The 12,427-nt window shown below is 40.0% G+C and overlaps 1 protein-coding gene across 7 annotated transcripts in view; it reads right to left on the bottom strand.

The window, feature by feature from the left end:
- Window positions 1-12,427, bottom strand: part of sh3pxd2ab (SH3 and PX domains 2Ab) — a 42,173-nt gene that overhangs the window by 12,465 nt on the left and 17,281 nt on the right. For all 7 annotated transcript variants that reach the window (XM_055502493.1, XM_055502497.1, XM_055502496.1 and 4 more), the window contains one exon: window positions 6,282-6,410. In XM_055502493.1, coding sequence (XP_055358468.1) covers window positions 6,282-6,410 — 129 coding nt within the window. The remainder of the gene's footprint in view (window positions 1-6,281; window positions 6,411-12,427) is intronic.

Here is a 12,427-nt window from a genome sequence, read left to right as displayed (position 1 = left end):
CCGGCCAGTGCAGGTTTATACTAGACAGGTTGCAATTACTGCGTGTGAAAAACCTGCTTTAGGTCTTTGATTATATGTTAACGCAAGCAGTAAAGCAGCTCCATCAAAGACAAACACAAAGGGAAATGTTGGAGACTACTGTAAGTAAATTTGGGGCTTTCAGATTTTAAATGAAGCCCAACCATTATTTCCACTGACGTCATTTTTTAATTTACTTGCGTTATTGGAGCTTTCTCAGGGACAGAGCCTTGGATAATGTCAAATTCATTGGGAATCAATTAGACATTCCTTCCGATGACACAAAGAAATAACTGAAGTTATTGCAGAAAGAAACAGCTGTTTTCACGGTCTGTTGCTGCCAAGACTGCAGCTTGCAGAATTACATAATGGCGTACATTTCCATAAAATCATATGCCTACAGAAAGCACTTATGTTCCCTCTGCTTTATCTTCATTTTACTGCAGTACGATCTATAATTCTTCAGTCTTCTTAGGATGGGTATAAAGTGTCTACAGTCAAACACAATAATCAAGAAGTTAATAATACTGCTAATGTGATGGATATATAATGTGTTAGGTATATTAGTGAGTGCAGAGACTAAGCACTGAATATGTCTTCTCAGTTTTCTGAGTAGCAGGAATCATACAGATGTAGTAACACTGTACTCTACATGTTAGGGTGTGTTTGTCTAGACTACATTTTACCTCACTATTACAGTATAGCTACAGTACAGTACATAGTCAACATCCTGAATAAATCAAAACAACGTTTAACGTGTTGGGTTGACTTTGCAACCCCCATTGTTTCGGTGTCAGAGGTTACATATAACAAAAGGAAAAAACACAAAAGCAATGCTGAAAAAGCCATACAACATCAACACACCATAGGAGCATGCCTATGGTGTGTTGATATCAACCTCAAATTTCAAAGCCTCAAAGTAGGGACCAAACAGTTTGTCTTGATGACAACATAAATTACTGTAGGATGAACACAGAGGACGAAGTACAGCAGGGAGCTAAATTCATAGAAAGCCTGCTGTGAGATGTGAGAGGTGGTTGCTGATTCTAGTGCATTCCATAACAAAATCTAATATCAGGTAATTTGCATAAAAGGAAATAAAGGCAAGTAGTAAATGCTCACTCCAGACTCTGCACATGCAGGGGTCGAAATAGGTTGAACAACACTACAGTATATGCAGACACAGTCAACGACAGTACAATGAGACTGAGCATAATTTGTCTCTTTTACTGTATCTGCCATCTGGAAACTCTATCAGCTGTATAACTCGTGCTTCATTCTTACTGTAATCAGCAACAGATTCTCAGCTGCAACAAGGTAAGATTTATGCCATTTTTGGTTTTTCCTAAAGTCACTGGATAAGCTATAAAACAAAATGGCACGCTGCATGTGAAATAAATCAAGTCTAATACTTAAGCAATTACATGTAAAACATGTGACAGTGAAATGCCCATTTGCTCCATTTGCATTATATATAACTGTATACACACCCAAATTCCATATTCCGACAAAAAGACTCGAAACTGTTCTAGAACCAAACAAAGCACAAAAGTTTTGAAGTCACTGTGATTTTTGCCATAGACCATGGAAATGGGAACCAAAGAGTCAGCAGTGAGAGGAGGCCTTTTTCAGAAGCTAAAATGATGAGGAATGCAGTGGCTCAGCAGTACTGCAGATATCTGACACCACTGTTGAGTACAGCAGGAGAAAACCCCATTCATTTCCAGCTTCTGTATTTATTAACAGTAGTTCCAGTTTCAAAGCACAGGGAGGAAGGTATATAGCTCAATATATACACTTCCAGTTTTTATAAAACACTTGATTTCAATTACCTAGGGTGGCTCTGGCGAGAAGGGGGGTGTGGGTGGCACGAACAACAAAAAACGACTTTCAAGAGCTAATGTTGACCTAAGGAACAACCTCCACTCCCTCCCAGAATCTGAAAGGATCCCCTCATGGACTGAACGAAGCCATAGCCCACAGCCTGTTTGCTAGGCTCCACTGATTTGAGGACAGAGCAGTCCTTGACTGTCTGAAAGCCCACCTCTAAACGAGCTGCTTGAACTCAGTGGTCAATTCTTGTCAGAGAGAAAGAGACACCCTTTTTGGCTCAATAGGGTTTTTTTGAACAATATTATTAGAAGCACTGTAGGTGTGCTCTTACTGTAAATACTGTTGTTGGTCTGGTTAGTGCTCCCCTGTGAATGTATAGTATTGAAAAAATCTAAAAGCAGCAGGCCTAGACTGGTATGCTTCAGTTTCAAAGCTCCCATTTAATTTTTATATCCAGAAGAATGCAGCATTTGGTTAATGTCTGGACATGGCTATTAGTACTTCCTATGGTAAGCTACTGTAGAAGAATTTGGGGGATGGGAAGAGTAGATAATGTGTTACCCATATGTTCTCAGACATTTAATGCTTGGCAAGATTTCTGTAACATGTCTTCATTAACAAGAAAATATAGGGTTTTAGTATTTAATAGTTTAGGAATGTGTTGTTGATGAAACTGTACATACCAAGTTGAAAATTGGTGACTGTGCCTTTAATTATATAAGTTATTATATAAGTCAAAAATTTTTTGACCCATTTTAAATAATATGTCAAGTGTGTTACAATTATCATTTTTTAGCATGATCGCTAAAGCAACACTAAAGAGTAAACAGTTGCACAAGTCAAATGTCAGGTTTTCATTACTAAATTGCTATCCTGTATAATAATATAAACCACTTTTTAAAAATAAATGTTTAAAACCCTAACAGCAAGCCTGTGAAAGCTAATTTTCTGGACAGGGCCAGGAAGTAGTAGGAAGTCCCTGCCACAGCAACAAGCTCCTGGAGTGCTGAGCCCTAGGATCATCTTGCTTCCAGCACTATTACATTGGTACACTTTTCCATGTAAAGGTAAAGCAGACATCATGTACCTCCATTGTGGGCCAGACCAGCTTAATGCTCCAGTATTTGACTGCAGCAGTTTTGAGGGATTTCAGCCAGGAACCTGAGGATCAACTCAGTGCATACAGTAGCTAAGTTTCCTTTCAGCTTTTAAATGGCTCATATTTGTCAAACCTAAATTATTAACGTTGACAGGGAAGTGTCCTACACAAGAAAGATTACTGTCTTGGTTAATTAACCTTGACTTACTGAAATTTTACTCAAAGAATTCAGGTGGAGAGGTAGAGCTAAAATACATGCATAATGTGGGCAGTGGTGTTAGGGGGTCTTAGGTGAATATGGGACTTATAATATATGAGCTGGCATTTTTAAAGCAGTCAGCCATTCCTGGAGTTAATTTGACAAAGTGTAATTCATACAAGGCGAGACTTGGAATAAGGACAAGTTCAACTCTGAGCAGTCCACAGAGAGAGATTTTCTACATGGGACCGGGCACAACATACCTACTGCTGCCCTTGAGCTGTAGGCACACTGGCTGCAGTAATAGCACATTTCCAGAAGTGGCTGCAAATTATTTTTTCCCTTTCCTACATGCTCCTCTATTAAAGGGCACAGTTTAAACCGCTGAATGTAAAGCATTTAACTGACCAGCAAGGATGCTAACTTAGCTTTGGTTAACGTCTCTCTGATATAGTGTAAACTGAGGAGGCATCCTGGAGGATCCATTAAGCCATTATAATAAACCAACCTCTCTGAACCACTAACTTTGGCAGGAAATGGCTTTTTCCATTTTCTCCCTGCACTCCTGAGCCAGCATCTCCCCTGGCAAACTTCATAAAAAAGTAATATTGCTTCAGAGAGAGTGAGGACAGCATTAACAATTCTAAACAAAGTTTTATACCAGCAGAATTCTGACAGTATTCAATCCTAGGTTTTATGTTGCCCTTCTCAATTAGACCTACAGTAGCTTATTTTTGGTGTTGGCAAATAGAGACTACTGTGCTTGATGTTTGCAGTATTACACTCTAAACAATCAGTAATCTCCCAGTGTTGATTTACCTCATAATGTACATACTTCAACCAAACAAATCAGCCATTATTATGAAGTGGAGTTGAAACAAAGGCCTTGTCACAAGCAGTATAATCAATCCAGTGCAATGAAAAATACTGCCTTGGAAAAGTGTTGAAAGCTGAGCTTACTTATATGTCTGACCTAGATTCACTGCCATATATTATCTAATCCAAGGTAAAGAAACACTGATAAGTGTCCTGGGCTGCAATGGCAGCCAGGGACTACGTGACAGTAACTTAAACTGTGTGACTTCCATTAAAAGACTAGGGTGCAAAAGAAAAATACTGTAATTAACTGTTATCTCTTTCCATGTATAGATTTGTCACCATCACACTTCAGCATTTGGACATTTTGGCAAAAACTGAAAAGGCATTTATAAAATTAGACAGCAACATGATAGCATGCAGATGTTTTCCATCCCAAAGCAGGTGACTATATACTAGTTTTTATGTGCATGGAAATACAAAACATTTGAGCCCATTGCTTGCAGCTCAATAAAATTCTATTTAACCACATAATAAGAATAACAAATATGAGACTCAACATATTTACCACCAGCATACAGTACATGCACCAGTGAGTCACAATACATGAGGGGTTTATATTTGTACTCAAAGGGAATGGACACTGGCTCAAAAGTGCTGAAATCTTTGCTCACACCTGGTTCTGTTACGATTGGCAAACAGACATGAGATGATGTCAAAGCCAAATGGTGCAGCTTAATGCTGATTTCTATTGCAGAAGGTGTTAGGATTGGACTTAAATGCTAGCTGCACTGCTGGAAACCATCGCTACTGTGAGATCTAGGTGGGACTGTACGAAGATCTCTGTAGAAGTGTTCATCAGTGTGTAATGAAATTGTCAAATAGTCTTAAGATGTGCTTCAGACAGCCTGGACTATATTGTTTTGCTTTCTAGGAAGCAATGACAAAATCAGTAATTAAACACAGAAAGGAAGCAAAACATAGCAAAAACAATCCAATAATAAAATGGAAACTATGCGAGAATAATAACAGAAGTCTGGGAATCATAAATCACATTCTGCATAGATCATTAACACAGATTAACTACCAGAGCTTTGCACCGTGGTCAGCTAAAATACAAACGCAAAGGGGCCTCTACTTAAAAGCGTGCAGTTCAAGTTCATGGAGGAAAGCTCTCATTCGAGGGCCCCAGTAAAAGGACTTCAAGGTGTTGGAATATCCGCCTCCCTGTGGCTCCCTATTGAGTTGAAATCCTACTGGAGCACGGAGTAAAAACAAATACATGAACCTGGAAGCAGGACATGTGACACTTCAAAGCAAATCCCACTCTGCGGAACCTCTTCCTTTAGGCCACTGTGGCATGCCATTTCACTCACACCCTAATGAAACCAGGTCCAGTTGCCTTCCTAGTCACAGTTTCCTCCTCCGTCTCGCTTTCCCTGTCTTCCATCCTAAGAACACATGAGTCCCATTACTCTTTTACTGTCTCAGCAAGCCATTAAAGCTGAATGTCAGACCCTGTTACTGGGCCTATACATCTTCAGGCACTGTGGCGTTTCACAGGACAAATTCCTTTTGCATAAAAATTGATTCAGGCACACTCTTAGCCATGTGTGTCAGTAACAGCTGATGGTCTTACAATATTTATTAAATTACTTTGTGATGTCATTAAAAACACCGCCATTTAACCTACAGGTATCCTATCTAAGCAGTTTTCATTTTAAAACAAATATGTCCTACATGGCACTGGCATGTGCTAAAAGAATAAGCATGGCCATCAATTTCTGTCGTCTTCTCTGTACAGCACAGAGATTCAATAAGCATTACAACATATTCTCAGAATACCACAAATTTGTGCCTTATGTCAGCATGCTACTGACTAATACCACATTCAGTACTGTCAAAGTGCATCACATATACTATAAAACACCATCTTGGTCCTCCCTGTGAGCACTTTTAGGAGGTTAAACAGCTGACTAAGGCTCTCTGCAGCTGGTATTGAAAATCCAGTGTGTCTTTCCAATAAAATAAGGTGGAATAATTAATAAGACTCAGGAAAACATTCTTCTCGCTAGAGGTAACATTCTGGACTCCAGCCTAAACCAACAGTAGGAAAAAACAGAGCTGACTGCAGGCCAAAGAGAGCCTCCATATGAGGCTATGTGACCGCTAGAAAGTTGTGGACAAAGGGGTTGAGACGGTGGGTTAAGGACAAAGACAGTGTCTAAGGAACTGATGACTAAATTAGAAGATGTTTTCTACATGCATACTGCCGATGCATGCATGACGTGTTGTGCGTTTGTTACGATTACTTACCACTCTCACTTTTTTCAATGACGTCGACCAATTCCCCTGCTTGTAGGCTGATTTCTGCAGGCTCTTGTTTCTCGTAATTAGCCACCACCACGTACTGTTCCAGAAGCATGGGATCCGAGGCATCCAGACCTGGGGTTGACGGGAAAAAACACGCTGTCAGCCAGCTGCCAGCCATAGGCGCGCGAGAACGACTGCTCGGCACCCGTTGTGCCATAGGCCACTTTGTCTGCTGAGCCGAGCCAATCACAATATTCAAAGAGTTCAGTGCATCTCCTTGAGAGTCTAGCCATAGATCTGCATCTCTCTCCAGCCCAACATCAGGGGCAACGGAGATGCTAAAAGTCTAGGCAAATAACCTCCCAACCGAAGGTGAAGGGGCAAACAGTTCACAAAAAAAAATCCAAATCCATCGTGCCCCAATGAATGGGCCTCATCCTCAATGTCCAACAAAGCTGAGATCAGGTCAGCAAATACAGGTAGACACATTAACACAGTGGAAAGAGCAGCGACAGTGAGAAAGCAGAGGGAGATGTACTGTAGCAGTGACAGAAAAGTGCGCTAAAGCCAGCTGAGGACAGGACAGCAGAGTGGGAGAAAGAAATGGTTTCCCTTGGAAAATAAACCATCTGCTAAAAAGCCTTCTTCTCTTCAGCTGGGGTTGGAGAGTAGGGGGTTGTGTACGCCAATCATAAGAGCCGGCACTAGAGGCCTTAAATAGAACCAGATGAAGGGGCTGGGCATGTGCTCAGAGGGATGGCCTTCTGCCTCCATGAAACTCTAGAGCAGCGCAGCCAATGGAAATCTTCCTTCCACTACTCTGCTCAGTTAACCGGACAAGCTGCAGCAACAAATTAGTTTGTACCTTATCGTTTGTACTTTTACAACTCTATCACATTCGCTGCTGCACATCTGAAGACACAGAGGATGTTGGAAGTTAGACTTTAAAAAGGATACTGACCAATTACAGCCATAGATATTCAGTAATGGTTCCCCCACCACATGACTATGGGTATAGTAAGGCTGTATAGTAGGTATGACTACAATAAGTCGCAATACTCAATAAGTCCATTGAGAAAGTTGATCAATCATCAGCAGAGGTCCAGGCATAAGCCCACAATCAGCACAGTACAGTACAGTACAAGCACAGAAGTTTCAATGTGCCTTCCTGACTCAGGTAATCAACAAATTTTTCCAGGAATGTCACTAGAAAAACAGAAAAGCCAAAGTCCAAACAACCCCCCCCCCCATTATGTGGTAACCACTTAAAAAAAACTCATACTACCCATTTTATTCTGACAATAAGAACAACTCAGTAAGAAAAGGTTTAAGAAGTGATAAAGACAACTAGGATTAAAATACAATTTCTCTTAACAGCTGACATGAGGGCACTAAAGGAAACATTTCTCTAAATCTAATATTTTGCAGCCAATCCAAGAAAATAAATTTAAAATGTCAAGAAGCTAATAACTTATAAAAGTGAACTCACGCCTAATAAGATCTGAAATGCTCAACCTGCCAAGGAGTCTGACATTGGCTTACTGTGGTTGGGCTATGGTTTTATGAAGCTTCACATTATTGGTGAGAGCTGTTGTCAAACCACAGAGCTGGGTGAAATACGGAGAAGAAAACAGCGTGTGAAATGTGGGTATAACCATCTCACTGTATCACCTTTTTACTTTACTTCTGTGTTCAAGTTTCAGGTACACTAACACTTACAGCATTATTTATAAGGGCATCATCAAGCACAAAACACAAATGTTATTTTACTTGGCTGCAGAGATACTTAAGGTGTCATGTTCACACGGTCACGTAGAGCCTTTGCTTCTACTACACCCTAAAGACTCATAAGTATTCACTACTTTTACTAACTGCAGTTGAAAACAAACAAACAAAGAGAAGCCTGAAACCCTGTGGCTTTCTGACTTTGTCAACAACACGAAACAAATGAGAAGTAAAAAAAAAAAAAATGAGAAGAAAAACAAAACAAATGAGAAGAAAAAAAAATTAAATGCACAATGATATAAAACTTAGCAGATCTTGACCCACAAAATGATCAACTATGTCAAATGTTACTAAAATGGAGGGTTATAAAACACACAATTAACTGTCTAGGCTGAAATAGTAAATCTGAGACGTGAGGTGAGTGAGTAAAGACTTTGTCAGCAAAGTCAACAGGCCTGAAAAACAAAAGCTAATATTTCAGCCTTACTCAGGAAATGAAATGTTTTGCAACAGCAGGAAGAGAGCGCCAGAACATGTGTGAGAAAAATGAGGTGAAACACTCTTGGAAGAGATAGGTCTAATTTCAAAAGTGCAAAGCGATAAATGCAGATTATGTGTATGAAAAAAAAAATGTATTCAAGAAGTCACACGACTTGGTACTATGGCAGCACAGAGGCAATACTGTATGTGAAAAGAATTTTACCAATCTGAAGAATCTGAATCAGCAGAATTCATTCATAAAACTAACGGCATACCTGGTTACATCAATCTGTGTGTCTGTTGTTCATTAACAGGCAGCAGGTGGTGCGTATAGTATAAATGCGTATTTGAGCTCACCTCACAGTGAGTAGGTCTGACCAAAACATTTGAGAGCTGTGTTGTAAGACACTGGGTTTGCATTGGGTACACTGTATATATCCATTGTACGTGTATGCACAACTTACTGTAGATGTAACATATTTGAGAAGACATGTTTTAAGAAAATGTTTAAAAAGTTTTAAAAAGTACTTTCTTCCTGGCTTCCACTAGATTACCCTATTAGCCACTCTGTGTGTTTATATCTCTCCTCACTCAGATTTATACATGTGCTTCCTGCTCCCACCCTTGCACTCCCAGATGGCCTAACTCCATCCAACCCCCACCCCCACTCACCCATCATCAGCTCCATCCAAAGATGATGACAGTTAGGAACTTTGCAATAATTCATACCAAGAGGAGTAAACCAGGGAGCGCAGTCTACCCTTATATTCAAAGTATTTTTCTTCGTGAGAGACTTTTCAGGACTGAGCTTTTTGTAAGTAAAGTAAAGTTGGCATTGGCCTCTATATCCTAGTGTAATATTTTGAACCCTGGGGTATCTATGCAAACAGAACTGGGCTGAAAAGTCTAGGTTTTGGCAAAGTGCAATGCCTTTGTTTGGCTCATCAGCAGCAGATGTGCAGTTGGATTAAAAGGGGACACAGGACTGCTGTTCAATGTAGTACAGATGTACTCATGTCACTGAATCAGTATGTGGCCTCAGGGGAGACGGGGCAGACCACAAACAAATAGTGCAAAAACTTTCCCCCTAACCATCTTACAGTAAGACAGCCTTCATAGGGCTGCTCAATATCCTTATAATAGCTTCAAAGATTTAGGTCCAGATGAAAGTGTATACATCAGTAGGTAAAAAGAACAAGATGAACACTGCATTAGACAAATTTTCTAAAATTTTTAAAAAGTGTTTTAAGATTCATAGTTTCTCGTCAGTACACAAAAGTTGCCTCGGTTACATTTAAAAGGCTGTGGCTTGGAAGAATTTGATTCTCTAAGAAAACATTTCTTGAAACATTGCCACAAGACTTAATCAAGGTAATATACAAAGCACCCTGGCAAACATGCAACCTGTGTCTAAAATAAAATATGGATCCAAAAGCCCCACAGCATGAAGCCTTCCCAGTTTCCCTTTGTCTAATAAAGTTACGACTAAATTGGACGTTGCTGATGTAGTTATTTTCCACGTCTAGAATCTGAGTGTGAAATCAAACCAATTCTCCATTTCACCAAGATTTCCAGGAGTAACTTTGGCCCCTTCAACACACAACAACTAATACGTGCAGAAAAAAAAGCGGATCAGAGAAAAACACAAGTAAAACATTCCAATTTTTTATAAGTAAAAACTGTTGATTGATGGAAATTATGCTGAAAGTGGCCCACTTGGATACTGCTTATTCGTAGTAATTGTTTCACTTGACACTTTAAGGCCATATCCAACTGCACATGCAAACAAATGCACAAAGCTCTTGACCCACCCACCATCAAATTAACCATATTCTTTCCTTCAAGCATGCACACGCATGCCAAATGCAAACACCCACATAGACACAATGCCAACAACACATACACACCCCAGAGACCTGCAGTTCAAATAAAGACAGTAAGTCTGCACGTATAAACACACTCCCTCAGCTCGTGTGCAACACTGAAATGGTTTCCACTTGCCACGTAAACCTCCTCGACTCTCCAGCTGCTTTTCACATGCACTACACCCCCGAGCTCTCTTTTCCTCCTCTACTTAATTTCTCTGCTCTGCTCATATCATTATGTAACACTGATTATCAATGATGTTTTAAGAATGTCCTGAAGTCACCACTGCAAAATCAGAATTCATTTGAAAACGCCAGGCATTGACCTATTTAGCATTTGACTTGTTTACTGTGTATAGATGAAGTATCTTATCATTACTGTGTTTGGTTATGAAAACACAACTCACTCTTATCTGAGTGATTTATGCAGAGAAGCAGTCCTGGCCAGTTTTGTATATGTTCGAAAGAGGATCAGACATCTGAATCTAGAAAGTGCACTGCCTACAGTATGACTCTGAGAATGTAATGTAGAGTTTGACCTCAAAACAATCAAAGTTGAAATGAGATACAGGCTCAAATCTGACAAAAATCACCAGACATGAAATCCACATGTATAAAGCAAAAGTATTTCTTCTTTTGAAAACCCAAATGACCACAATGTGCATTAAAGGACAAACAGTGATACATGTAATGACTACAAATACGCTGACATTAATGACGAATGATGCCAACCATCACCAAATCTGAGTGTGTAAACTTGGGATGAACATTTTCCAGGTAAACACGGTTCTCATCTAAACCTCCAAATGCTTGCAGTTTTGTGGTGAGGGGCTACATTCTCCTGTTTAGAGCAGGGGCTGAGTAAACTCTTATGGGGGACCTGCACCATGTAATTACGAAAACCATAAGCTGCAGCTACAGCACAAATTCACCACAGACTCTCTGCACTTTATCTCCTGTCTCACTTTAAAAGAAAAAGGATTAATCTTTCAGCTGCTTTAACCACTAACGGTCAACATGAGGCCAATGCTGAAGGTTTAGAGATCACATATGGATGGCTGGTACAGTGTGTGCTCCATGTTGAAGGACAAGTGTGCTATGAATGTTTTTATTATTAGGCCTGGTCGTTGGTTGTACATATACATCCAGGTACAGCTGCAAAGATATAAATTTTTATAACAAACCATCCAAAGCATTCAGTCCACAAACACTGCAGGCTGCTGGTTTAAACACAATTGCAGACAATGCACTATCTGGAGGCACACAGCTTAAATAAGACAAATTTTCCAATTCGCTAAGTAGCTGGAATTCCCTGTTACGTAAAGGCTGGATACCACGGAACACATAATGAAATTATGTTTGGGTCTTATTTCGTTTGGTGGCATTCACCAGTACAGATTCCCCTCAGAGTGGATTACTCCTTGAAAATTAATTTACAGGTCAATTACTTAGACTCTCATTGTCCGGTCCTGTCATCCGTAACTGTGGCAGATTACAGGATGTAGCTTTGAGTCTGATTGCAATACTACAGTGTAATTGAGTAATGCATGAGCATACAAATACCCTTTGCACAGCTGTTCACTAAACCCCTCTCATAGTTTTCCTGTTGCCTCCTACGCTTGTATCCCCATGCTCAGCTGAGTCACAGGCGTGGTGTCGTCCTTCCACTCACATTTGTAGAGCCATTGGCATTATGCATTTCCAAACCCTTCGTCCTAACATTAGTTGTCAGAAATAAACACCTAATGCAAACCTGTGTCCTATCCCCAACCTTAACCCTCTGACCAGATGTCAAACAATGCTGTAAAGGGTGTGGGAACATGGGAACTAGCAAACACATCCTCACTTTTCACAATGTCTTCACTTCCACGGTATAAAACTCAAACCAACCCTGCCAATGCATGCAACATAAATGCTGCAACACCTGGCAATTCAAACAGAGAATGAAGGCACAGCAGGTTGTCTTATCCACCTGTTTTCTTGCTATTAGACTCCAGTAAATAATAAATTCTATGACTGATGAAGACAGTTATTCATAATCCGGTAATTACTTTCTCATAGACCAAAAATAAAGATTCT

Source organism: Betta splendens, chromosome 15, assembly GCF_900634795.4.
Source record: "Betta splendens chromosome 15, fBetSpl5.4, whole genome shotgun sequence".
Classification (NCBI taxonomy): domain Eukaryota; kingdom Metazoa; phylum Chordata; class Actinopteri; order Anabantiformes; family Osphronemidae; genus Betta; species Betta splendens.
Note: the sequence above shows the minus strand (reverse complement) of the source record. Positions and strands in the feature narration are given on the sequence as shown.